The sequence below is a fragment of the Manacus vitellinus genome, unplaced genomic scaffold (assembly GCF_001715985.3).
Source record: "Manacus vitellinus isolate BGI_N305 unplaced genomic scaffold, ASM171598v3 scaffold_12_pilon, whole genome shotgun sequence".
Lineage (NCBI taxonomy): Eukaryota > Metazoa > Chordata > Aves > Passeriformes > Pipridae > Manacus > Manacus vitellinus.
In genome coordinates this window covers 19,493,764-19,516,725 of record NW_021938949.1, presented here as the reverse complement: position 1 = coordinate 19,516,725, position 22,962 = coordinate 19,493,764, and the positions used below count along the sequence as shown (strand labels likewise).

Here is a 22,962-nt window from a genome sequence, read left to right as displayed (position 1 = left end):
GGGAAGGGAAGGGAAGGGAAGGGAAGGGAAGGGAAGGGAAGGGAAGGGGTCAGGCCTTGTAGGAAGGCTCAGAAAAGGTTTTGTGTAGCATTCATAAAACATTAGTGAAAGCAACTTTAATTCTGGGTGAAACCCTTGAGATTCACAAACATGGATTTCTGCATCCCTGAAGGTAACTCCTACTCTTTTTTGTACTCTATTTATTTGAGTTCTTTAAAGAACATAAGAAAGCAGAGGTGAATTCACTATTAGTACTGTGATTCTGTCTTTGAAATTCTTCAGGTAATTATGGTTTTTTCAATATTTTTATTAAAATGCAGATTTATTTATAAAATCTGCCACAATTTTCTTCCAGTTGGCTGGTTTGCTGAAGGTTAAATGCTGTGCTCATTGCTGTGCTGAGGTGGTTTAGCAACAGAAAAAATAATTTCTCCTCTGCCTCTCTTCAGTGCTCTTTAGAAGCATTTTCTGGACAGTGTAAAAATGGCATCTTTGCCTAAAGCAAATGTCTTTTTGACACTGTTCCCCAAATTAGCACATATCCAGGCATTGTGCACCTTTTGATCTGTCACAATAAGCTGCTGGACTTGTGCACTACCTGCCTTGTCCCCAGCACTCACAGCCAAAGCTCCCCTGAGAGATCTGTCATGTAAAAGGAAATGACGGGCGAGTGGTGCAGCATTCCCTCCTGACAGCATTGTGCTAATTGCCAAACCCAGAGTGCAGTGGGATCTACCCTGAGGAGCTGTAGGATAAAAGTCCCACCTTCTGTATTCTATGAGTTCTCATTGCTGTGTTATTGATATCCAAATGTGCTTTTCAGGGAACACAACAATCAGATGCACGGTGGATATGAACACCAAAAATGCATGCAAAGTGTAAGTTGAGGGTTGGTTTCTTTTTACTGACTTGCATGTGGACATTATTTTTTTATGCATATTAAATCAATGAGTAGACTTTGAACTGAATGTAAAAAAGATTTCCTGAAAGAGGCCAGGGTGTCCTAGCCTACTGATCTTGGACATCTTACTTCCTGCCCTATAAAGAATAGAGACAGAAAAAGAAAGCCATATTATATGTAAACCATGGCCTCTGTCAGAGGGGTATCTCATGGTAAATTAAGAAAGATCAGAAGTGTAGTTAAATGTGCAGAGGCTCATGATAATCTCAGAAACACTGGCTGCTGTTAACTGTTTTATAGGAGCCCTTCTGCACCTGATATCCTTCCATCCAGTGAGAGACAGAAAGACGAAGGGAGTAGGATGGGAGATTTCCAATGCCAGTTTTGCACATATATGCAGTACCAGCATGCTGCTTTCTTCCCCTGTCCTGGACTCCAACCATAGCCCCACTTTTCCTGCTGTGCTCTTGTCCGGATAAGCTGCAGGTGCAGACAGGCCTGGCTGGGGACAACCTCTTCAGGTAGGAAGGTGCAGCTGCACACACCTTAGTGCCTCAAAGATTTACAGCAACTCCCCCATTTATTTCCATTTGTTTTTTATAAAGTATGAGACAGACTCCAGCAGAGACAGCCAGAAACCTAAGATGAACTAAAAGAGACTTTCAGAACAAATTTCAGGTGACAGACAGATGGTCAGGTACAGCAATAAGCGGTACAGGACAAGTACCAAAGAGTCAGGTTGCCTTTATTAGCGGCTCAACAAAGAGGGAAGTTCTACCTCTGTGCCAAGGACAAGGAACATAATTAACTAGCAGGACTGCTTAGCTCAGTGCTGTAGCAAATCCACAGTGGGTTTTAGGTCCGTGCTGAATCCGTGGGAGGGATGGCCTCCAAGCTGGCTGGGATGAGCTACAGCAAATGGAGCAGCAATGCCAGGGAAGGGGATGTTGTTAAGTGTACAAGAGGGAGCTCTCACAGCAGCAAGACATTACAGGAAAAAAAGAACAGCTCATCCCTCAGACACTGCAGTGAGCAAACACACACCAGTGTGGGGCTGCCTGCCACTGTGAACCCTTCTCTTTCCTGCTGCTCACTCCATGCTTTGGGATTTTCCTCCTTTCCAGCCTCGGTGTGAGAAGCACACATCATCTGCTGATGAGCCTCTGACAGCAGCAGCAGCAAAGAGAGTCTGGCAGCAGAACAGCCCCTGGGACCCAGCGAGCCTGAGAGGAGACGTAGGCTGGTCAGTGAGAAAAACATGCAGCCATGAGAAGGAGATAGCAAAGGATGTTTGTCCTGGTTTCAATCAGGTAGAGCTAATTCATTCTCAGTAGCTGTCACAGTGCTGTGTTTTGGATTCGGGATGAGAACGGTGTTGATGACACACTGACGTTTCGGTTTTTTGCTGAGTTGTGTTTATCCTAAGTCAAGGACTTTGTTCTTGTCTCCTGCTCTGCCAGTGAGGTGGTTCAGGAAGGAAACTGGGAGGAAGCACAGCTGGGCCAGGTGATCCAAACTCGGTGAAAGGATATTCCACACCATGGAATAACAATCTGGGTTGGGGAAGGCTGGTCTGGCATCTGTCAGCGTGTCGTGGGCAAATGCATTGTACATCACTTGTTTTTCTGTTTTTATTATCATTATTATTATTATTATAATTTACCAATATTACTGTATTTTACTTTATTTTCAATTATTAAACTGTTCTTTTTTCAACATACAAGTTTTACTTTGATTCTCCTCCCCATTCCACCAGGGTGGGAGGGGGAGGGAGGGGGGCCTGAGCGAGTGGCTGCATAGTGCTTAATTTCCAGCTTGGTTTAAACAATGATTACATAATGATGCATTATGTAATATACATTAAATGATTACATACGCAATATACATTAAATGATTACATAACGATGCTCCTACTCGTTCTGTTTTCAGAGGAAATACACGATTGCAAAATGAAGTATAACAGCTGACAAAATAAAATCCCTCTCCTGCCTGAAAACGCTGTCCTTACTACAACTGTAACCTCCCTGTTCATGACTGAAGAGACCTTTTCTTTTCAAAAAGATTTAACAAAACTTGTCACAAACCCAGTCTCGCTGTTTTCTCTCATATAAGGCAATCACTTGGGAACAGAATGCAAATAGTGACACATGCTTCAATAAGTTATGTGTTAAACTCAAAGGACTCCACAATACCTGAGGAGTCTCTGAGAACTTGGTGACAGAAAATCAGATAAACAAGAGGGAGCATATACCAAGAGAAACTACCTTTTTTCAGATAGAAGCTATTAAATCAGAAAAAACTGGCACAAGAAGGTCAAGGGTAGGAGGAACTGATACTACTTTCAGTGAGCTTTCTGTAAAACTTACATTAAAATTACAATTATCTATGTAGGGTTTTATGAGAGGACTAAAACCAGGACTTCTGAGAGCTCTAAGAAATAGCAGAAGTATTGCAGTTTTGCAATAGATTTACAGGCAAAATGTTATGATGATACATTTATGGATGCACAGGTGAAGAAACCAGGTAATACTTAAAATAAAAACCAGAATGAATGAGCATCTACAAATTCAAGTTAAGAATTAAGATGAATGGGATTTGATAAAACATAAGAGGCCTTATAGCCAGGAGACAATATTAAACTCATAGGTACTCTTACAAGGTAGAACCTAAGGCAAACCTCAAGTTAACCAGCTTCTGACAAGCTCAGGACCTCCAAACCATCATGGATGCTATGCATTAAAGGGTGTCTTCAAGGATTGTTTCCATAGATCATGGTCAGAATCTCCATGTTACTTGTGAGCTAATTGATTTTTCTTATCAAATATTAATCCTCTTCCTTGAAGCCGTAATGGAAGAAGAGCTCTCCTCTTTCTCTGTCTGGCTTGGTCTGGTTCTTGCCCCATAATTGCTGTGAGCAGATGAGGCTTCTGACACATAGCTTTTTCTTAATTTTTTTGTCTCTCCCTTCTCTCTTTCCAATGCAAGCCCACACCTCGTCTACTCCATAAACACTTGTTACTGGATAGGGGATGGAAATAACAATACCCTTCAGGTGCAGTGCTCCCAAATGATTTCTCGGATCATAGGTTTTTATTCAGTCATGTCTATGAGTTCTGATTCTCTCCTAGGAAGCTCTCACAACAGCACAGACACCAGAGCTGCTGACATGCAGATTCAGGAGCAAGTATTTCGCCTGGCCATGCTCTGAAAGTTATCTTTAATGGATGAGACACCTAAAGTATTTTTATGCCAGGCCCTTTCCTCCCTAAAGAAGGCCTAAAGGTTCTTCTAGACACGTGGTAGCTTGAGTCTGGACAGACACGCATGCCACTATTACAATCTCTCATGAGTATCTGACCTCCCCATCACTGGTCCTGTATCCTCATTCTCAAATCAAACTCACTCCAAGTCCACGCTCCAGGTCACTTATGAGCTGGTGCTAAAAAGGGGGGAAAAAGAGTAAAATTCAAAAAGTGAATGAATCATGACACATCAAATTCACACAGCCTATTAGCCAAAGATTGAAAGGAGGGAGAAATATGTCATAAATGTAGAAAATATATATAATCTATTTTCACATATATAACATGGAATATTATACAATATATATAATGATAGATATTCCCATATATGTACGCATATATATACAGAAAAAAAATACAGGGAAAACAAAGCACTTCTGAAGGAAAAAATTGAAAGGGTGTGTCCAGACTCAATATGCAAATGACTCCAGTATCAACAAGCCATTATTTACATTGCAGAATGCTGATATGTATTGTTCCTTTCTATCCCTTTGACACCACAGTGAGTTTTGTCCAGCATATTAGTATTTTTATAAGCACTGTGATTGCAACAAAGGCTCCTGAAGTGAACAAAAACATCACCAGTGGCACAAACACGGCTTAGAAGTGCTACAAAGCTTGGTACAGAATGGGGATCTACTGCTGCTGTCCCCAGTAGTGTTGGGACATATCCCCACCTCAGACCTGCAGATCACTAGCAAAGCTCTAACACTAGTTTTCAAATCAAATCAATCACACACACAGTATACATGTTATGAATATATATATACAGATCTTATATATATATATATATATATATATACAGATTATACAAATCTTATATATACATACAATATATATATATATATATATATACAGACATAAACGTCTATATAAATGTTATTATTATCCAGACACTTTCATTTCTGCTAAATGTTGTTATAAAACATTCTTGTTTGGCCAAAAGAATTCCTTTCAAGAGTTGGTTCTTAGTGTACTGCGTTTAGCTGGAAAAGAGTTTGCTTTGTGCACAGGAGCTGAAACAGTGCTGTGCTCATGCTGGTGAGAACAGTGCTGATAACACAGCCACACTTTAGCTAACTAGAGAGAAGTCCCATGCCATGTGGCATCATGTTCAGCAAGGAAGCTGGGGAAGGGTTTCTTCTAAATTTTTTCCCATTGCCTGGGACTAGGTGAACATTGGTCCATGGATGGTCAGTGATTGCTTGTGCCTCACTTGGTGGGGTTTTTCCCTTAGTTTTTTTTTTCCTTTTCACTTATTTGTCTGTCTGTATCTCAACCCACAAGGTTTTGTGGGTTTTTTCCTCACTTTTGCCCTTCTGATTCTCTCCTCCATCCCACTGGGAGAAGTGAGTGAGCAGATAGGTGGGGACTCACCTGCTCACAGGGTCTGCCCAGTACAGCCAGGTAAGAACATGTGTTGGCAGCATGAAGCATCCTCTGCACATAAGGCAGTAATGGTAATAGTTCATTCAGCATTCTCCACAGCTGTGGCCCAAGGAAGGGAGAAATCACAGGGTAGGGCAAAATAAAAACTTCTACATGGCAGCATAAATGATGTCTAAAGTAACAGCATTTATAAAAATGGACTTTGGGATACCTTGTAGGCTGACTCTGTTCACAAGTCAGGTGCTCCTAAAATTACTCCTAAAATATCCTTATATTTCAGTACACATTGTTGAAAAACTTTTTTTAACATCACATTCCCGGCTGTGCGTGAACCTTTGACCCACTGACATAGGAGCGTGAAGAAACTCCTGGAGACACAAATCCTGCTTCTGGCTTTGAAGGATGGACAGCCATGCCACAGTCTTGCTCACATACTTCGCAAGCTCTATTTAAGACCAGGTAAGGCACTGGCCTGCACAGGTGCCATTGTGGGGTTTGCTCTTTGTGCCTCATTTGGGTAGAAAATATTCTTCAAATGAGAAGAGAAATATACTTACCCTTTTGATCATACAGGAGCTTTGGAGGAGGGGTTGTGGATTTTTTCCTTTTCATTGCCAGGGCCCTGCTCTTGTGATAAAGAGGAACCTCTAATTAACACTTGGCTGGTTCCTATTGATCCATTTGTAACAATGCTCCCTGCTCCCTTCCTGTGTCTGCTCTTCCCTCTGTCTTATATGAGACACTTCCACCAACACACCTTTAGAGATACCTTTTTCCCCCAGAACATCATATTTTGGACTCCTGATCAGTTTATGATGTGTTACAAACCAATTTCTTCCATGCTGCTGCTCCCACACTGTATTTACCATCTGATTCCTTCCTTTCACATGGACAGTCTCATTTCCCATTACAAAATTCCCTCTTTCTGACTGACGTCAATTCCTCCGGTATATCCCACTGTTTCCAATTGGCTCCTTTCCCATCAGAGTCCTCCCAACCCCATCCCGCCTTGGCTCAGCCCTTGGGGAGGCCTGGGCAGCAGCAGCTCCAGTCCCAGTACCGGCCCTACTCCCAGCCCTAGTCCTAGTCCCAGCCCCGGCCCCAGCCCTGGCTCCAGTCCTTAGTCCCAGTCCCCACTCCCAGCCCCATTCCCATTCCCATTGCCAGACCCAGTCCCCAGTCCTCAGTCCCCAGTCCCAGCCTCATTCCCATTCCCATTCCCAGCCCCAGGCCCCAGTCCCCACTTCCAGCCTCATTCCCATTCCCAGCCCCAGTCCCCAGCCCTCAGTCCCAGTCCCCAGTCCCAATCCCAGCCCTCAGCCCCAGCCCCAGTTCAGTCCAATCCCAGGCCCCAGTCCCAGTCCCCAGCTCCAGTTCCAGCCCAATCCGCATTCCAGCCTAGTCCTAGTCCAGCCCCAGCTCCAGTCCTTAGTCCAGACCCACTCCCGGCCCAGGCTCATTCCCATTCCCAGTCCCTGTCCCAGTCCCAGTCCCAGCCCCAGCCCCAGCCCCAGTGCCAGTGCCAGTCCCATTCCCATTCCCGGCCCCATTCCCATTCTTGGCCCCATTCCCGGCCCCATTCCCATTGCTGGCCCCATTCCCAGCCTCAGTCCCAGTCCCCAGTCCCGGCCCCATCCCCAGTCCCAGTCCCGGCCCCATCCTCAGACCCAGTTCTGGCCCCAGGCCCATTCCTATTCCCGGTCCCCATTCCCAGCCCCAGTTCTCATTCCTGGCCCCATTCCCAGTTCCCATTCCCAGCCCCAGTTCCCATTTCCAGTCCCATTCCCAGTCCCCATTCTTATTCCCGGCCCCATTACCATTCCCGATTCCCTTTCCCATTCTCCATTACCAGTCTCCATTCCTGGCCCCATCCCCAGTCTCCATTCCTGGCCCCATCCCCAGTCCCATTCCCAGCCCCACTCCCCATTCCCATTCTCAGTCCCATTCCCAACCCCAGCCCCCATTCCCACTCCCACTCGCTCTCGTCCCCACCCACGTTCCGTCCCCGGGCGGGCGTGCCCGAGGGTGCGGAGCGATGGCGGTGCCGGCGGAGCGCGGTGAGCGCGGCGGGGCCCGGCTGGCCCGGCAGGAGGCCGGGAGAGGCCGTCGAGGCTGGCCCGGGAGGCGCGGCTGGGCTCGTCCCCCGCAGGCAGGGCTGGCGGGGCTTCGGCGGGAGGCGGGCCGGGCCGGGCCGGGCCGCGCGGGTGAGGAGGGTCCGCTCTGCCCCAGTCTCTTACAGGTTCGCCGTGCTGCTCTTCAACTGCCTCCTCACCTTCGGCTCCTACTTCTGCTTCGACATGCCCAGCGTCCTGCAGCAGCAGCTCCAGGGGGTGAGTGTCGAGGGGCGCTGAGCCTCCGCCCGGGCCGTGCAGACAGGGGCACAGCCGGCAACACAGGCCGCGGGCGCCGCTGGAGGTTCCAGACCTTTTCCTGTCGGTGCAGGGGTCTTTGCCTCGCGGTCTCACCTCCCAGGTGCTGCGGGTGGGAGGTTGTCACTGGCACACCAGGTGTTCGAGCTCCCTCTGCTGCCGGGAGAACTGGGAATGTGGCACTCGCCCGTGCTCCGCGGGGTCGGCTCCTCTTCACCGCCCTGAGGGAGTCCAGTCGGGACTTCACACCACCCCGCACGCAGGAGATCCACAGCACTGACCGTCAGTACCTGCACGGGGGTGGGAGACACGAGTGCTGGAGGTGATTCATTTGCAGCAAAACTTCACTGTGCAGTGTGACCACAGTGACACGCAGTGCTCCGCGAGGCCTGTCTGGCAGCCTGATGTGCTTGGGTTTTCTTATCTGGTGGCTTTGCTAACACTGCTTCAATTTCTTCCCCTTCTGTTTCTTTCCCATTCATTTCACTCATAGCCTGTACAAAAGTTAGAAGCAAAATATCTAAAAATTTGTTTCCATTCAAAAGGAAACTAAAACTTACCAAAAGAAACCAGAGGGTTCGGCTGCTCCAGGCTGAGCTGGGCCTTCTTTTGCTTTGCTTCTGCGCTGCATGAATAGAATGTTACACATCACTCTTTCAAGTCCCACGAGTTCTCAGTACTCACTTTTGCCAGTGAGAAGGAAAGTCTTTCTGGGTCTCCAGGTACAAACCTTCTGACACTGCAGGCATCACATCAGTATTTGCTGGCCCAAGGACAGGAGCTGAGCAGGGGGGTCACAGGAGGACTGACATGTAAAAAGCAGTCATATTCTCAAATGCTAGAAACTTCTGTTGTTCAGCGTTCACACTACCATCCCAGCTGATTGCTGGGAGTTCTCCAGAGATGCTGGAGAGCCAAAGCTGAATTTCTGAACCCCTGACAAATTCTTACTGGACTCATTTACCTGTCGTGATTGCATTGGTTCTGTGTCTCCTGAGAGATGATTTGCCTCTCATGTGCTGTCTGCTGGCAGGTCAGTGTGTGTAGGGGCAGAGTCACTGTCCTATTCTCTATCTGCCTCAGTAGCCAGGGCAGGAATAGCCAGAGCTTGCATGTAACTTTTTTTTAACATAAATGCAGTAAGTCCCTAACATTCAGACAGTGAACTCCAGGCTAAATTGGATGCAGCTTGTCATTGCAAATGTGAGAAAAATCTCCTCCCAAAATAGGTCAGTAATTATTCCTCAATCTTCCACAACTTCTGTAGGTCTGTGAGGGAGGAGTCAGTTACTTATTTATGGAATACAGGAAAGGCTATGTCATGTTTTGTTACCCAGGTAACAAAACACTTTGTAGGGTAGTGAAACCAAGCCATATTTTTCTGTGTTAATACTGTGCAGAGTTTTTAATCTGTTGACACTCTTGTCATATTTTTACTCTAGTGAATTTAGCCTCTCCCTACCTCAGCAGTGGTACTGTGGTGGTGGGAGCAGCTGAGACGAGTGCTTGCAGTGAAACACTTTGTTCTAGAGAGCTGCTTCTCTGCAGCCTCAAACATTTCTGCTGCAGCACATCTGAGGAGTTGTGAATATAAAAATCTCGTGGTGAAAATCACACTTCTCTTGTGCTTATTCAAGGTGCTAAGCTCTTGCCTGCTGGTGTGAAGACCCAGCATCCATGTCCCAGTGCAGGTGAATTTTCAGTAGCTGGAAGATCTTAGGGGGGGTTTCCTGATCATACAGTGTTGAGGAGATGTTGCTTTTTAGTAGCAAAACCAAGGTTTTTAAATCATGCCAGGACTACCAGTTTCTTACTCTACTGGAAATGCTTTAGAGCTGAGAATTGATACAGACTGAGTTGCATATTTACATGCTGCTTGAGACTTTATAGTATGGAATAAAGAGTCAGATGAAGCTGAACTATAACCAAGAAGCTGAGGGATCAGATAAAGCTGGTGGTACAGGCTCCTGGCTTTTCTTTTGGTTGGAAATGTGTATAAAAATGCTGAGCCCCTGCTGCTACTGCCACAGGAAGGGAAACAGAAGCTGTGCCATGCCATGCCAATGGCCAGTCATTTCCCATTTGAGAAGGGCTGGCTTTCTAGGAGAAGGCACAAGTCCCCTAATGGCTGCTTGTGGAAGTGGGAGTTGAGCAGGATAAATAGAAATCTAGATGGGAAGAACATCATTTTTAAAGGCACGTTTGAGTTTTTGTCTGTGTCTGCACCTAACAAAGGCTCTGTGACTTGTACAGAACTTGACCTGCCCCAATGGAACCCACCATAACAGCACTGGGCACAATGGCACGCTGGAGTGTGTGGAAGGCTTGGGAATGACCCCAGCTCAGTACAACCTGCTCTACGCGATCTACGCCTGGACGTGAGTCACTTTGCTCTTGCTTTTGGGGGTGGGTGGTTTGGTAGTTGCTCCCAAGCACCAAGACAATGCATTTCTGTTCTGGTTTTCTCCTAGAAATGCAGTAGTGGTTATTCTGGCTGGATTCCTGATTGATAAACTGGGAAATCACTGTAAGTTCTGAGGTTCCATTAATTTATTCTTGTTCTGAAGTGGGATTTCAGGCTGTACTTTCAGTGCAAAGGGATGATTAAAAGTCCCAGTGCCGTAACATCCCAGAGGGATGGAGGGCAGGGTGCGATGGTTAGCTGAGCAGCTCTGTGAAGCAACTGAGACATTTTCCTCCTTTGACCACTGACTTACCTGAATTGACACAGCAGGGCAGTAAACACACTTTTCTCTGACACACACATGACAGGGACTAGTGTTATCTGGTTTTGATAGGACAAACTGATAAAACATGGTTCTGTTCCCTGCTCTGGCATTTGTTCTGGCATGTGCCATAAGCTCAGACCCAGCAATCCCAGCACATGCAGTCCTGCTGTCTCTGTATCCTGGAGGTAAACATCTTAGAGAGGACAGGGGGGCACAGAGAAGGACATCATGTCCTCTAGGACATATAATGGAGCTCAGAACAGGGACAAGGACTCTACACATTTCAGAGTCCTCTGTCTGAGTTACTCTGCCCCTCTAACCTCCCACCATGATAATGTCATCATTACTGTGAGGATTCCCAAGTAATTTTATAAAGAGACCAGTCTTACAAAATTGAAAACTGCGAGTAAGCTGATGGAAGCCCACACGTTTAGTGGTGTGTTTTGAGGTTTTTCTTTTGCTTCTTGACACAGAATACTTTTGTTGTGATCTCAGCATGTCTGTTGAGGTTTGTGTATTTTTTTCTGTTTCTCCCTAGTTGGTGTCTTTGTTTTCTCTTTTCTCACTGTGCTGGGATCATCCCTCTTTGCTCTGGGCTCACACTTTAAGGGCTCACCATACCTCCTTCCAATGATGCTAACAGGAAGACTGCTCTTTGGCTCTGGGAACGGGTCACTTACTAGTAAGGAATTCACATTTGCATATTTTCATATTTACATCTCATCAAATGGTCATGATACATTTTTATTTTGCTTCCTAGACCCTTGTCCTACCAGTGAGCTTCACCTCTGCACAAGGGCCCTGTGTTGCTGGCAGAACACAGCTCCTGCTGCATGGATTTAATGTGTGCCAAAATGTTTAAAAGTCTTCCCCTCTAACAACTTAGTCCTTCTCTCAAGGTGGGGACTGACATGTGATTTCTCTGCCTTTGAGGTTATTTTTGCTTGCTTTATGTGAGGGATAAGTTCACCTCCCACGTCTCAGCATGATTTAGTACATTTTAAAATGGACTGTGAGGCTGGCACAATCTGCTTCCCCTTGGGATGAGTAGAGGTCTCCCCCAGCCTGAGCTCTCCAGCTTGAGAGAGCTGTTGCTTCTGTACCATGCTCTTGGCCAAGCCTGTCTGTTCAAGAGAGGATTTTTTGTTCTCCAAGTTGTGCAGAATCGTATCACGGCCTTCTGGTTCAAGGGAAAGGAACTGGCACTGGCTTTTGGACTGACTCTGTCCTTCTCCCGTCTTGGGAGTGTCCTCAACTTCTTCTTCACCCAGCAGTTTGAGGCAAAGTTTGGAATGCAGTGGACTCTCTGGGGAGGTGAGTTTCTTTGGTGCTTTTGACTTGTTGTTTTTGAGACCTCAGGCCAGCTCGTTTTGTCCAGTTACTAAAAGACTCTGAAAAAGGTAGTGAGGTTAGCAGGAAGAGGCACGTGATTTTCCAATTTTTCCTGCTGCTTTCTGTGTGCTATGAGTGGTGTTTTCTGCACTGACGCCAGAGAACCCTCTCTTAATACTCTAGTGTCAGCCTGACAGTGTTGTTTTCTTGACATATTTTAAACATCTGCAGTCACAGGTAATCAGTACTTAATGTATGTTTACTCCCATGGAATAGAAACTTCAGAGTGAAAACAAGAGGAATCACGTGTGTTTGTTATTCCGTACTTTGGCCAGCAGAACGTGCTGGTTCTGCAGCAGCGTCTGTACTGTCCCAGCAGAAAATGCCTTGCACGTGGCTGATTGAAACTGCATGTTTAAATTACTGTGAGAAGCAGAACCTGAACTACACATTTCTTAGTGTGAATCTGTTCTAGGGCTTGTATCTTTAGAAGATTTGAGTTTCTGTCCTCTTCTTGCTGCAGTGAGATGGGATCTGTCTCTAGTGGAAGGGATGACTTGTTCCACAGAAGGGTTAAGTGGTACACGTGTACTCTGGTGTGCTGGGATGTAAGGGAGACCTGCTTCAGGGCCTCCTTTGTGTACAAAAACTCAGTGATTATAGGAAAGTGTTATTTTCCAAACCACAAAGCAGCATGGGCCATCATCCACAGAAAAGAGGATGCATGTGTGTGATAAATCTCATGCAGAAATTGAAACCCGTTCCTCTCCTCTGATTCCAGCTTTCAGAGAAAAAGCTGTGGTGGGCATGGGCTGTCACATCCCATCTCACATTTAGTTTTGTGCTCAGGCAGCATTTGTAAGCACAGCACAGTGACTTCTGCAGTCCATTTGGCTCTTTGGAAAGCAAAACAGGTACAGAACTCTTTCTGAGAAGGATATCTGCAGCAGATGCCCATTGCCAAACTTGCTAAGACATATCCAGCATAACTGGACTCTGGAGCTGCCTGTGCTCGCAGGTCAGACTGCTGTGGTAACTGCAGCAGGTCACACCAGTGGGGAGGTACAACCTGGCTTCCAGTGCAGCCCTGGGATGCCTCTCCTGCTCTGGGGACCAGGGAAGTTTCCCAGTGTCTGCCCTGCTTTAGCCTTGGGTTTGTTGCATAAGCCTGCTGCAGGTCAGGAGCATCAGGACCATCAGTACTGCAGCCATGGGAGCTCGGTGGGCACAGCTCAGGGGCTGGAACAGGACGCTGTGAGTGGAAGGGTCCTGCTCTGTGTGTTAAGAGAAGCCAGGAGTAGGAGTCCTGGAGAATTCAGCATTTTACATGCAGTGGAGTTTATTATTCAGCTCTGTCCATGCTGAGGAATTTCTAACACCTCTTGATTTTCTAGGGAGCCTGCTCTGTGTGCTGGGGCTTTTTTCAGCCATCACAGTCAGTGTGCTGGATAAAGTGGGCATGAAGCAGCTGGGCTTGGATGGCATTATCCAGCAAGAATCCAAAAAAGTGGTACGTGGTGCTTTTCCACCTCCATCCTGGCAATCCCGGGTGCAGGAGCACTGCCTTTGGAGCGCAGGGAAGGCTGCGGCAGCAGGAGCCGGTCCCGGCCAGGAGAGGGCATTCCCACCCCTCGGTTCGATCCTGCAGAGCAGCACTGAGCAGATCAAATCTGTGAGCCACCAGCCAAGAGTCGATTCCCTGCCTAGAGCCTTTCAGAGAGCACTCAGGACAGCAGTAGCTTTCTGAGCCAGTTACTTCCTATCTGTAGGTGTCTCAGAGGAGGATTTTGTGCACAAAATTCACTAGTAGCCTCCCTCTGAACTGCTATCTGGCTCACAGGATCTGTGATAGCAAACAACAATACTGAACTATCTCTGGTCAGCCCTTCTGTTCCTCCTTGCATTCTCCTGTGTAGGAACAAACATTACAGGCTTGTAATGTGTGCAATTTTTATGGCACTTTAATCTATTAGATGTACTTCCTTCTTATGATAGTACTCTCACTGGTTTCTGTAGCTCAGTGTTGTGACTCGTGTTTATCCTGTACCTTTCTGCTGTGTTTCACTTAAGGATTTGCAGTGGACTCTTAACAGAGCCTGCTCAGAAATCTCTTGCAGCCAGAACCTTTAGAAAAATAAGAAGAAAACTTTTATGTTTTCTTTACTGAATAGTGTTAAAGAAGGAATGTGTTAGAGTCAGCACTTACCAAATTTCAGTTAGAGGTGTATGAGCTGCCTCACAGTTCCCTTTTACCTGCTGTTACTCCTTAAATCTCTCGTGCCCTTCAGTGGCTTGCAGGAAGTGACACTGGTGTGAAGCTGGGCTAATGCCTGGTGAGTGAGGGCACATCTTGTCTTTGCAGCGGATTCAGGACATCCAGCACCTTCCCCTTCGCTACTGGCTCCTGGTCCTCACCATCATGTTCTTCTACAACGGAGTGTTCCCCTTTGTGGCCGATGCCAGGTACTGTCCTGTGGCTGTGACTCACTGACTGACATGAGCCTGCAGAGCCTTCCAGGCCTCAGCTGTGAGCAGACTGGGAAATACAGTTTCCTTCCAGTCTTGAAATGCAGAGAAACATGTCTTTAACACCTAGTTGAAGGTTCGAGGGTTCTTTGACCTTTCTTTCCCTTCAAAGATGAGAGAGGCTTCTGAAAGAAAGCAAAAATACTTTTGAGGGAAATGATTCATCCAATATTTATAGCTTGGAACACTGCCAAAGGAGGATCAGAAGGTTTTGGGAGAAGGGGAAGAAATACTTTATTCAAAAAATAGCCCATAGGCGTTTCACCTTTGTAATAGCCCAGCAAAGTGGGTGTCTCCTGAGCTGGGTGGGGTGTCAGCTCCACAGGCCTGGGGCAGCTCTGCCTTGCAGCTGCTGCACACTGCTGTGTCTGGAACACAGCTGGGCTTGCTCAGCCTGGGTTTGTACGTGAGGAAGCCTTTGTATCCTGGTGAAGGCCTCAGACTTCCTTTTTAATCCCTTCTTATGCTTAAAACAAAGCAGTGACCTGCCCAAGTAAACTGAGACTCCTGCTTCTGTCATGGGGCTCTGCCACAGACTTGTAATTTTGCTGCTTTGTTCCCATTTGTGGATGGTGCAGCTTCTGTCACACAATCAGGATGAACTTTTCTATTAGCAAAGGCCTGCAGTAAAAAAAAATAAAATTATTTTGGTAGTATTTCATTAGCTGTGTATAGGAAGCCACTGTGAAATCAGGGAGGAAGAAATGTCATCAGCATGACGACTGAGGGGAAGTAGCCATGCGAGCAGCCAAACCAGGCTTAAGGAGCTACAAGATCTCTAAATAAACCTCTGTGTAAGCTCTTATTACAACTGGATGACTGTAGATTCTGTAAAGAATTTGAGGAAGTTTAATGTAATTTCTGCGTGTCCCTAACAGAGATGAAAGGCTGGCTTTGACAATGGGTGTTTTTCGCTGTAACCAGGTCTCCTAAAAGGAATTCCTAAGGGGCAGTTCCTAGTACTTCTCAAATACAGGTGTTCAATTTAAATGCTGATCTTTGCTGGTGGATAATTTTTAAACAGTTGTCCAGCCCCTCAGCATTCTCCCCCTTGTACTGATAAGGCTTTCTGCCTCGTAAAAGAGGATGTCAAACTCCAGTGGTGTGTTGTGGACAGGTGATGGCACATTGCTGCCCTGAGCTGTATTGATGGAAGGGAACAAATTTTAACCTGCACTTTAACCTGCAGTTTCACTCTGCACTTGCAGAAGTGTCTCAAAAGTGGCTGTTTAAGGTTCTCTGTGGTGTGCACCAATTAAAAAGAAAATAAACCACCAAAGGCTTGGCACTACAAACTACCAGACAAAATCAAGCTTGTTTTCAAGTCTTCTCATTCAAACCCTTCCAGTCCATATGTTTGTGCTCAGGCTTACTTTCTTACTTTTTTCCCCTTCATTTTGTTTTCAGCAAGTTTATCCAGGATAAATATCCCGGTTACAGTCAGCAGGCAGCGGCTTACATTGCTGGGGCAGTGTACGACAGCTCCCTTGTCCTCTCCGCAGCAGTTGGCATTTTAATTGTGAGTACCCAAGACCTGATGTGCTTGCTGATAACTTCCCAATTTTTTGAACTGTCCATTACAGCCCCTCAAACAGAATTGCACCTTTTGGGGCTGAACAAGCAGTCCTTTATATCCTTGCAAACCTGCAAGATGCACTTCAGTCTGATTTAAATTACAAGAAGTAACATTAACCTGGTTTTCCCTCTGTCCTGTAGTTGTGCTATGGTAGCAGCAACCCATGGCACACAGCTGTGTGTTTTGAGAGGTCTGAGACTGGAACAGAAAGGATTGAGATAAGCTTTGCAAAGTAGATGGGGAAGGACAATCTGCATGAAACCCAGGCCCTGTTTTGTCAAATGCTTCCTTTCCTTATTTCCATAATTGTCAGGGTATAATACTGTTTTCCCTTACCCTGTGTTAAGGGTTTCACTTGAGTACTGGACACCTAGTGTGGCATTTCAGACTCAGTTCAGAGGTACACAAGAGAAACCAGGAACAGCTGGTCTGCTACACTACCAGCAGCCAGGAAATCCCATGTCACTGCCCCTCCTGCCAGCCCACTTTGCGCAGCTCCTCGTGTCCCTGACCCATGGGAAGCAGGATCCCCTGTAAGAGGCCTGCTGTCTGTTCCTGCCACCAGGACTACGTTGGACTGAGAGGTGTCTTTGCTGTTGGCTGTGCCACGCTGACTCTGCCCGTCTTCGCTCTCCTGGCCTTCACGTTTGTGCCTCCGCTGGTCTCTACCATCTGGCTGGGGATCACTTACTCCTTCGCTGCCGTGAGTTCCCAACCCCACTGGATAGCTGTGTGTCTTGTGGCTACGCTCCTACACCTGGATGGTGTATTACTGCTGCCCTGGTGTCCTGCTGAACAGGTTTAGCAGGCACAGGCAGGCACAGGCAGGCACATTAGGCTCCCCAAGCCTAATGACTTTGGTTAGTAACAAATAACCCCAAAGAATCAACATGGGAGCAGAAAGTGGGGCAGAGTGAGGAAGCGCTCGTACAGTGTAAAGCATTAACCTGGCTATGATTTGCGTAGTTCTTTTTTACCTTGAATGTAACACCTGAATCTCCTCAGCCACCAGGTCTGACTCCCCTTCTGAAATCTGGAGTCAGGTTCTTCCAGTTTCAGATAACCTGTGTTGTCTGTGCTGGCTCCAGCTGCTTGAAAAGGATGGGGAACAGTCTAGAACCAGCCAATAGGCTGGAGGGACAAGCACCAGATTTTTTGAGGGGAAGGTATAAATGTTTATTTCGTGGGAATAATTCCTTTTTGAACCAATGTCTGTCTAACACCTTTAAATCAGGCTCTGAGTTCCTGTTCTCATTGCTCCCCCAGGCTAGTATGTGGCCATCTATACCCCTTGTGGTGCCCCAAGCGACTTTAGGGACAGCGATGGGGCTGGCAACTTCTGTGCAGATGGTTGGAGTTGGCCTTTCAAATCTGATTGTTGGACACATGCTGGGAACAAAGTCCAGGTGAGAATGCTTTGTATTTTTTTTTCCAAGCAGAGAAATCACCAGTGCTTTAGTGGAGCAGTGTAAACAGGAATCAGGGGATTTGCAACTTGATGCTGCAGGGAACTAGAGCAGTGCCTTAAGTATCTTAAGTGACCGGTTGTTCTCTCCTGTTTTGGTTTTCTAGTGAACTAAAGATCCCCCTGTGGCGCTGGCAACAGATGATGATCTTTATGCTGGCAAACACTGTCGCCTGCATCATTGCCTCCATTGGCCTCAATGTTGTGGACAAGAAACAGGTAAGTGTGATAAAAGGTGAAGAAATAGCTGTACATCACCAAGTTCCTTTTACTGATGTACTGGCTCTTGGGTGTGTGAGTAACTCTTAAAATGGGACTGCATAAAGAGAGAACCCTCTCCTAAAGACTGACACAGCGTGTCGCACTCTTGCCTACTATCAAGCCATTGGTGGCTGTATTTTTTTTGCAAGACAGTGAAGGCAAGGGCCAGGACCCACCTGTGGCAATGCGTGTGTACAGGAAAAAGTGTCCTTTCGTCACCAGTTGCTGCTTTGAATTTCCAGGATGAGACGCTGAACAGAACCAGAAAGGGAGCACCCATGGGACAGGACAGAGACCCCGCAGATGCAGCACAGCTCCTTGAGGATGAAACGAGAACCGAGGGCTCTGTCAGCTGAACCTTGGCAGGGAGAGAACCACAGCACTGGTCACTTCTGCCTGAAAGCAGATTTTAGCCTGTGTACTTTAAACATCTTTAAAGGGAATCTTGAAGGGAATTGTCTACAAAAAGGGAATGTTTCCACTTTCTTATGCCTGGCACAGCAGTGGAAGGGGTGTGCTCTGTGGTTCTCGGGCATTCTTCAACACCCCCCCACCTGCATGGGGCACGTTAAGGGCCACACTGCAGTCACTGAAGCCCACCCAGCTAACCTTGTTCATGAGCCATTAGACAGCTGCTTGTCAGCCTTGCAGGTGTGCCTGCCTGCTCTGCCACAAGAATCCTTCACAGCAACACTTGCTAATCCATACAGGGTTGGCCTGATGTTTCACCCCCTGCTCTAGATTAGCCTCTTTCACAAATCACATGCGTGTGCAAGTGACACCATCATTATTCTTTAGGCAGGAGCCTGAATTAATCAAATTGATGACCTTTTGCACACAAGCCTAGCTTAATTGCTTATTACTTTACTAGAAATGCTTCTGTAAGCTGTGCCTATTCATTGCCCTTCAAAAGCATAAAGGGTTTTGATCTGGAATCCTGTCCTTTACACCAAGGTGCTCTTACTCATGAAGGCTAGAGGCTTATTTTACTCAGCCAACTGCCCTTTGCACTATGCAAACGCTCACAAACACTCACAGTGTTTACAAAAGGACAAAGGAGGCTTTAAGAATGAAGTAAACTGTACCACAGCCAAGTATGAGAACTGCTGAAGTGAACGACACGTAAATTACTAAAATTCTGAAGAGCAGCTGTACTCAAGTTGCATTTAATATAAACAGTAGTAGATTGAAAGCAATTTAGGTACTGACAGCACCCAGTAAAGTCACATTTTAAGACAAATGGACTCATCAAATCAAAGCGTGGTTAAACTGATTTACTGAAGAGGATGAGCTCAGAGAGCAAGGTCTTCAAGTTTAAAGTTACACTGTGAATTCATTTCAGACCACAGTTAAAGGATTTCCTTTATGGAGTTTGGTGCAGCAGAAATTTAGAGGGTGGGCTTGAGAAGTCACAGAACTGCAAAAGTCACAGGCTCCTCTAGTTTGGTGGTGACCTCCCAAGATCATTGAGTCCCACACCCCAGCTCAGGCAGGGGCAACCAGAGCACGTTGTCCAGGACTTGTATCTGGTGAGAATTTGAGCATCTCCACAGATGGACTCTGCAGTCTCTCTGAGCCACTTGTCCCAGTGCCTGATCCCTTTCAGGAAAAAGGTGGATCCTTGCAGATGGAATTCCATGTGGTTTCTCTCGTGCCCATTGCCTCCTGTGCAGAGCAGTCAGGCCCCCCCCCATCCTCACTCTCTCCCAGCAGGTATTTGAGCACACTGGTCAGACCTCCTGGAGCCTCCTGGAGCAGCCCCAGCTCTCTTGGCCCCTTCTCCTGTGAAAGATACTCCAGTCCATTTACCCCCTTTGTGGCTCATTTAGCACTTGCTAAATCACATCTCTTTTGTACTAGAGAACCCAAAATTGCACTCAGTGCTCCATGCAAGGTCTCACCAGTCAGACTCCTCAGTGGCTTCAAAACACCCCTCAGTAGCTTCAGAACACCCCTCAGCCTCCATTCGCTACACTGTTCTTCAGTGCTGAAATCCTGCACTTGCATTTTTTTACTGGAAGAACCCCATGGTGAATTTCCAACTGTGATTATGAAGAACCACATGCAGCAGTGCTGTAGATTCATGTTGGAGGCTTGTGTACAGAAGAAAATACGTGTTCGGAGCTGATTGGTGTCTCCATACACTGGTTCAAAAGCAGCAGCTTTCTCAGTTTATACCATGTGATGCTGCAGCTAAACAACTGAGGGTTGGTGCTGCAATGAGTGCTGGGATAGCCAGTGAAAGTCCTGTATTTGCTCCTTCATGGAAGAAGCTCACTCGAAAGCCAGGCATTCCTGTTTACCATCCCATAATCTACCTCCAGATGACTAGAAAAGAAACGTTACGTCTTCTGTTTTGAAGAAGAGTTGTGACATACTTTCCTTAAAGTCTGCCACTGGTTAACAAGGTTTGCACCGGTGTAGCACTGCCTGCTCTGCCAGGTGTCACTGGGAAGCATTCCTGCCCCTCTCTGTGTTTGCTGCCTACATGGAGAACTTCTTTTGGCTAGAGAGGGTTTTGTAGAAACCATGCTACAAAGATCCCTGCATGTGCTTTAATAAACCCTGTTGCAGAATCTGAAGATGTGGGGAGATTCTGGGGACCTTTGGATCTGTTGCACAAAGACCATCTTCAGGGTGGGAGGAGTCTACTGGAGCCTCTCACAGGCAGAGTTGTTCTGGACAGACTGTTCCTGTCTTTCAGCTCAGGTGGATAAAGCTTGAAGCTGATCTAACAGCATGAGCCTTACTGCAGCAGTAGCTGCTCACCTCTGCTGGGCACATTGACAACTTCCTCTTACTCAGCTTTTATCAGTAATGTCTCCCCTGATAACAAGGAAAGCCACTCTCACTTTGCTTGTCTTCCCCGTTTGTGCTGGACACCTGCTGTTGGGATTCCAGAGCTCAGCTCTGAGCAGCTTTCTACAAACCATTGCATGGCTCTACTTTGCTTAAGCTTGTCATGAAATGAAAGGGTGGTGGTCACAGAGGTCAACATGTTGCAAGAGACAGAAGGAAACAATCGGGGGTTTTTTGTTTAATTTTTGTAGAGTTGCACTGATCATGTATACAGGTAACTGAAACCCCACCCCTCACCCTGTCCCCAGCATTGGGCAACCTGGAGATGGTGGGCTCCAACAATATTCTCTGCCAGAACATTCCTTTGTCTTAAGACACTGTGGACTGTGAAGCCTGAAGGTGGACATTAGTTCAGGCAACTCACACTGAGATGGGTAAGAGACCAGAATTAGAAGGTGGCTGGAGCTAGAAAGGCTGATGGGTAAAGCAAATTCCCACATTCTTGCTGGCTCTTGCCAGTACTTTTGACCTGCTTGAGGAGGAGGAGGTCCTGTTAGCAATATAAGGAGCTGCAGCTTGAAAGAAAGGGAAAGCCAGTTCAAGAAAAGATAGTCTTCATCCCCAGAGATGAAACTAATCAGGGCTGCTAATTCAGCCCAATAATTAAAACCCGCTCTTCCTGCTCACTGACTATGTTCAGAGGAAGGAGCAAGTGGTTAACTGGGCACAGCCTGGGCAGCCAGCTCAGCCTGCTGGGGGGTTCTGCCCATCAGTTCTTGGCCAGCAATGAATCGTGACCCCAGTCCTGTCCTTGCACACCTGATCTCCAGTTATGACACCAACAGCTCACATGTGCCCAGGCCTCCCCACAGCCAGGATGCTGCAACTCCTCTTTATTCCTTAAGAAAAATAAACAGTGGAAAACTCCAGCCTCAACATTTAACCCATTGCCTTTTCCACAGCGAAGCAATACAGGGTTTCATCAGAGCTTCAAGCCTGAAATTCAACAGGAGACACATCAGGGGGCTTGGACAAATCAGGCGGCCATGGGGCTTCCAGCCTGTGGAGATGCAAGTTCCAACTGAGCACGCTCCACATGCTGAGAGGCATCAAACTATTCTCTCCACAGTCACCCAAGTAGCCACGATGCTTGGACGTCCATGCACTGGTGTGATCACATTGTACATGAACAACTCTGAGAGCCTTCCAGGGAACATACCGCAGCAGTTACTCATTTAGTGCTTGTCTCCACACAACAATCACTAGACAATCCCCAAGAATGTAGAATGGATATCCCAGGTCTGATTGGCCTGTATATATCCTTCAAAAAACCCACAGTAATGCTGCTTAAAACACCAACAGAGAGGACATTAATCTTCCTCACTGGGAGTGCAGGGTGGGGTGTAAGGCAGCGATGTAGCAGACGGACAGCATCAGACAGTGCTTGCTTAAAAGGTTTTGCACAGCAGCCAGCAGCAGGCACAGGGGAGAACACACACTGCTCTGGGTTAGGCAGGTTCACAGGGAGCAGGGGATCAGCTGCAGCTGGGCTGTTCCCTACAGCACTGCTGTCTTGTACAGGACAGATATGGTGACATGTTTAGGGCCTAAGCAGCAGCCATGCCTAGAACCACACCTGACTCATGTGCAGGTCCTCCTTTAGCCACTTCCCAGGCTGAGCTCACTATGGATACCATAATTTTCCTTCCCAGACTGAAACAGCAACCTAGGTAACATTCTATCCCACATGTTTATGATGGTCCTTGTGGGTCTGTCTCAGTTTGAAGAGACTGGAAAGTTTGCTAAAGAGGATGAGTTATGAGACAAACCAAACTCCTCTCTCTCAGCAATTGTGCATTCAAAATGAAGGGGTTTTAATCGAGGAAGTGTGGAAAAAAACAGAAGAAATAACAACTCTTTATTAAAAGATATATGTATGTTGGCAAGAACAGTAACAGAACACAAAAAACTAGGCAATAGTCCTGTACCCCCCCCCAAAAAAAAAAGTCCCCTTCAAACAATAGGGAAAAAAAAAAAGTCTGAATGAATACTTCTCTGTCCTTCAGCGCAGTTCTGTCACGGCCGGCAGGGGCGCTGTTGGGTCGCCGGAGGCGCAGAGCCTGCAGTTCTCCGTGCTGACCTGCAGGGGCGCAGTCGGGCTCTGGCGGTCACCGCGCGGGGAGGGGCCTGGGGGGTGGTCTCGGATCTCGGGAGAAGCCGAAAAGAAACAATGGGAGGCCCTTCTCCCAGTGGAAGAAGGGCAGAAGGAAAAGCAGTCCACCCACACAGGACTCACTGTTGTTCTCAGATGAC

General features: G+C 46.9%; 2 protein-coding genes across 4 annotated transcripts in view; one reads left to right on the top strand and one right to left on the bottom strand.

The window, feature by feature from the left end:
* Positions 1-6,687, bottom strand: part of MAPK8IP3 (mitogen-activated protein kinase 8 interacting protein 3) — an 85,137-nt gene extending 78,450 nt beyond the window's left edge. The window contains exons 1-2 of the mRNA XM_029965997.1: positions 6,350-6,687; positions 6,150-6,214 (exon numbers count right to left, since the gene is read on the bottom strand). Of these exons, the coding sequence (XP_029821857.1) occupies positions 6,150-6,204 (55 nt within the window). The 5' untranslated portion in view covers positions 6,205-6,214; positions 6,350-6,687. The remainder of the gene's footprint in view (positions 1-6,149; positions 6,215-6,349) is intronic.
* Positions 6,688-7,612: 925 nt separating this feature from the next.
* On the top strand, positions 7,613-22,594 carry LOC103763223 (major facilitator superfamily domain-containing protein 1-like). Of its 3 annotated transcripts, none has more exons than XM_029957928.1 (13): positions 7,613-7,649; positions 7,822-7,922; positions 10,215-10,339; positions 10,433-10,488; positions 11,286-11,372; positions 11,846-12,004; positions 13,417-13,532; positions 14,385-14,485; positions 15,956-16,067; positions 16,690-16,827; positions 17,391-17,530; positions 17,697-17,808; positions 18,093-22,594. In XM_029957928.1, the coding sequence occupies exons 1-13, from the start codon at positions 7,628-7,630 to the stop codon at positions 18,204-18,206; spliced, it is 1,383 nt and encodes a 460-aa protein (XP_029813788.1). In that variant the 5' UTR covers positions 7,613-7,627; the 3' UTR covers positions 18,207-22,594. The 3 variants fall into 3 exon arrangements, with proteins under 3 accessions (XP_029813788.1, XP_029813787.1, XP_029813789.1); XM_029957927.1 differs by having other exon boundaries at positions 11,229-11,372; XM_029957929.1 differs by lacking the exon at positions 11,286-11,372.
* Positions 22,595-22,962: the final 368 nt, after the last annotated feature.

Excerpts from the sequence above, each read along its gene's own strand:
- LOC103763223 (XM_029957927.1), top strand. The coding sequence starts at position 7,628 with ATGGCGGTGCCGGCGGAGCGCG. Across the intron at positions 14,486-15,955 it reads CCCTTTGTGGCCGATGCCAG|CAAGTTTATCCAGGATAAAT; the intron begins GTACTGTCCTGT and ends TTTTGTTTTCAG. Across the intron at positions 16,828-17,390 it reads TCACTTACTCCTTCGCTGCC|GCTAGTATGTGGCCATCTAT; the intron begins GTGAGTTCCCAA and ends TTGCTCCCCCAG.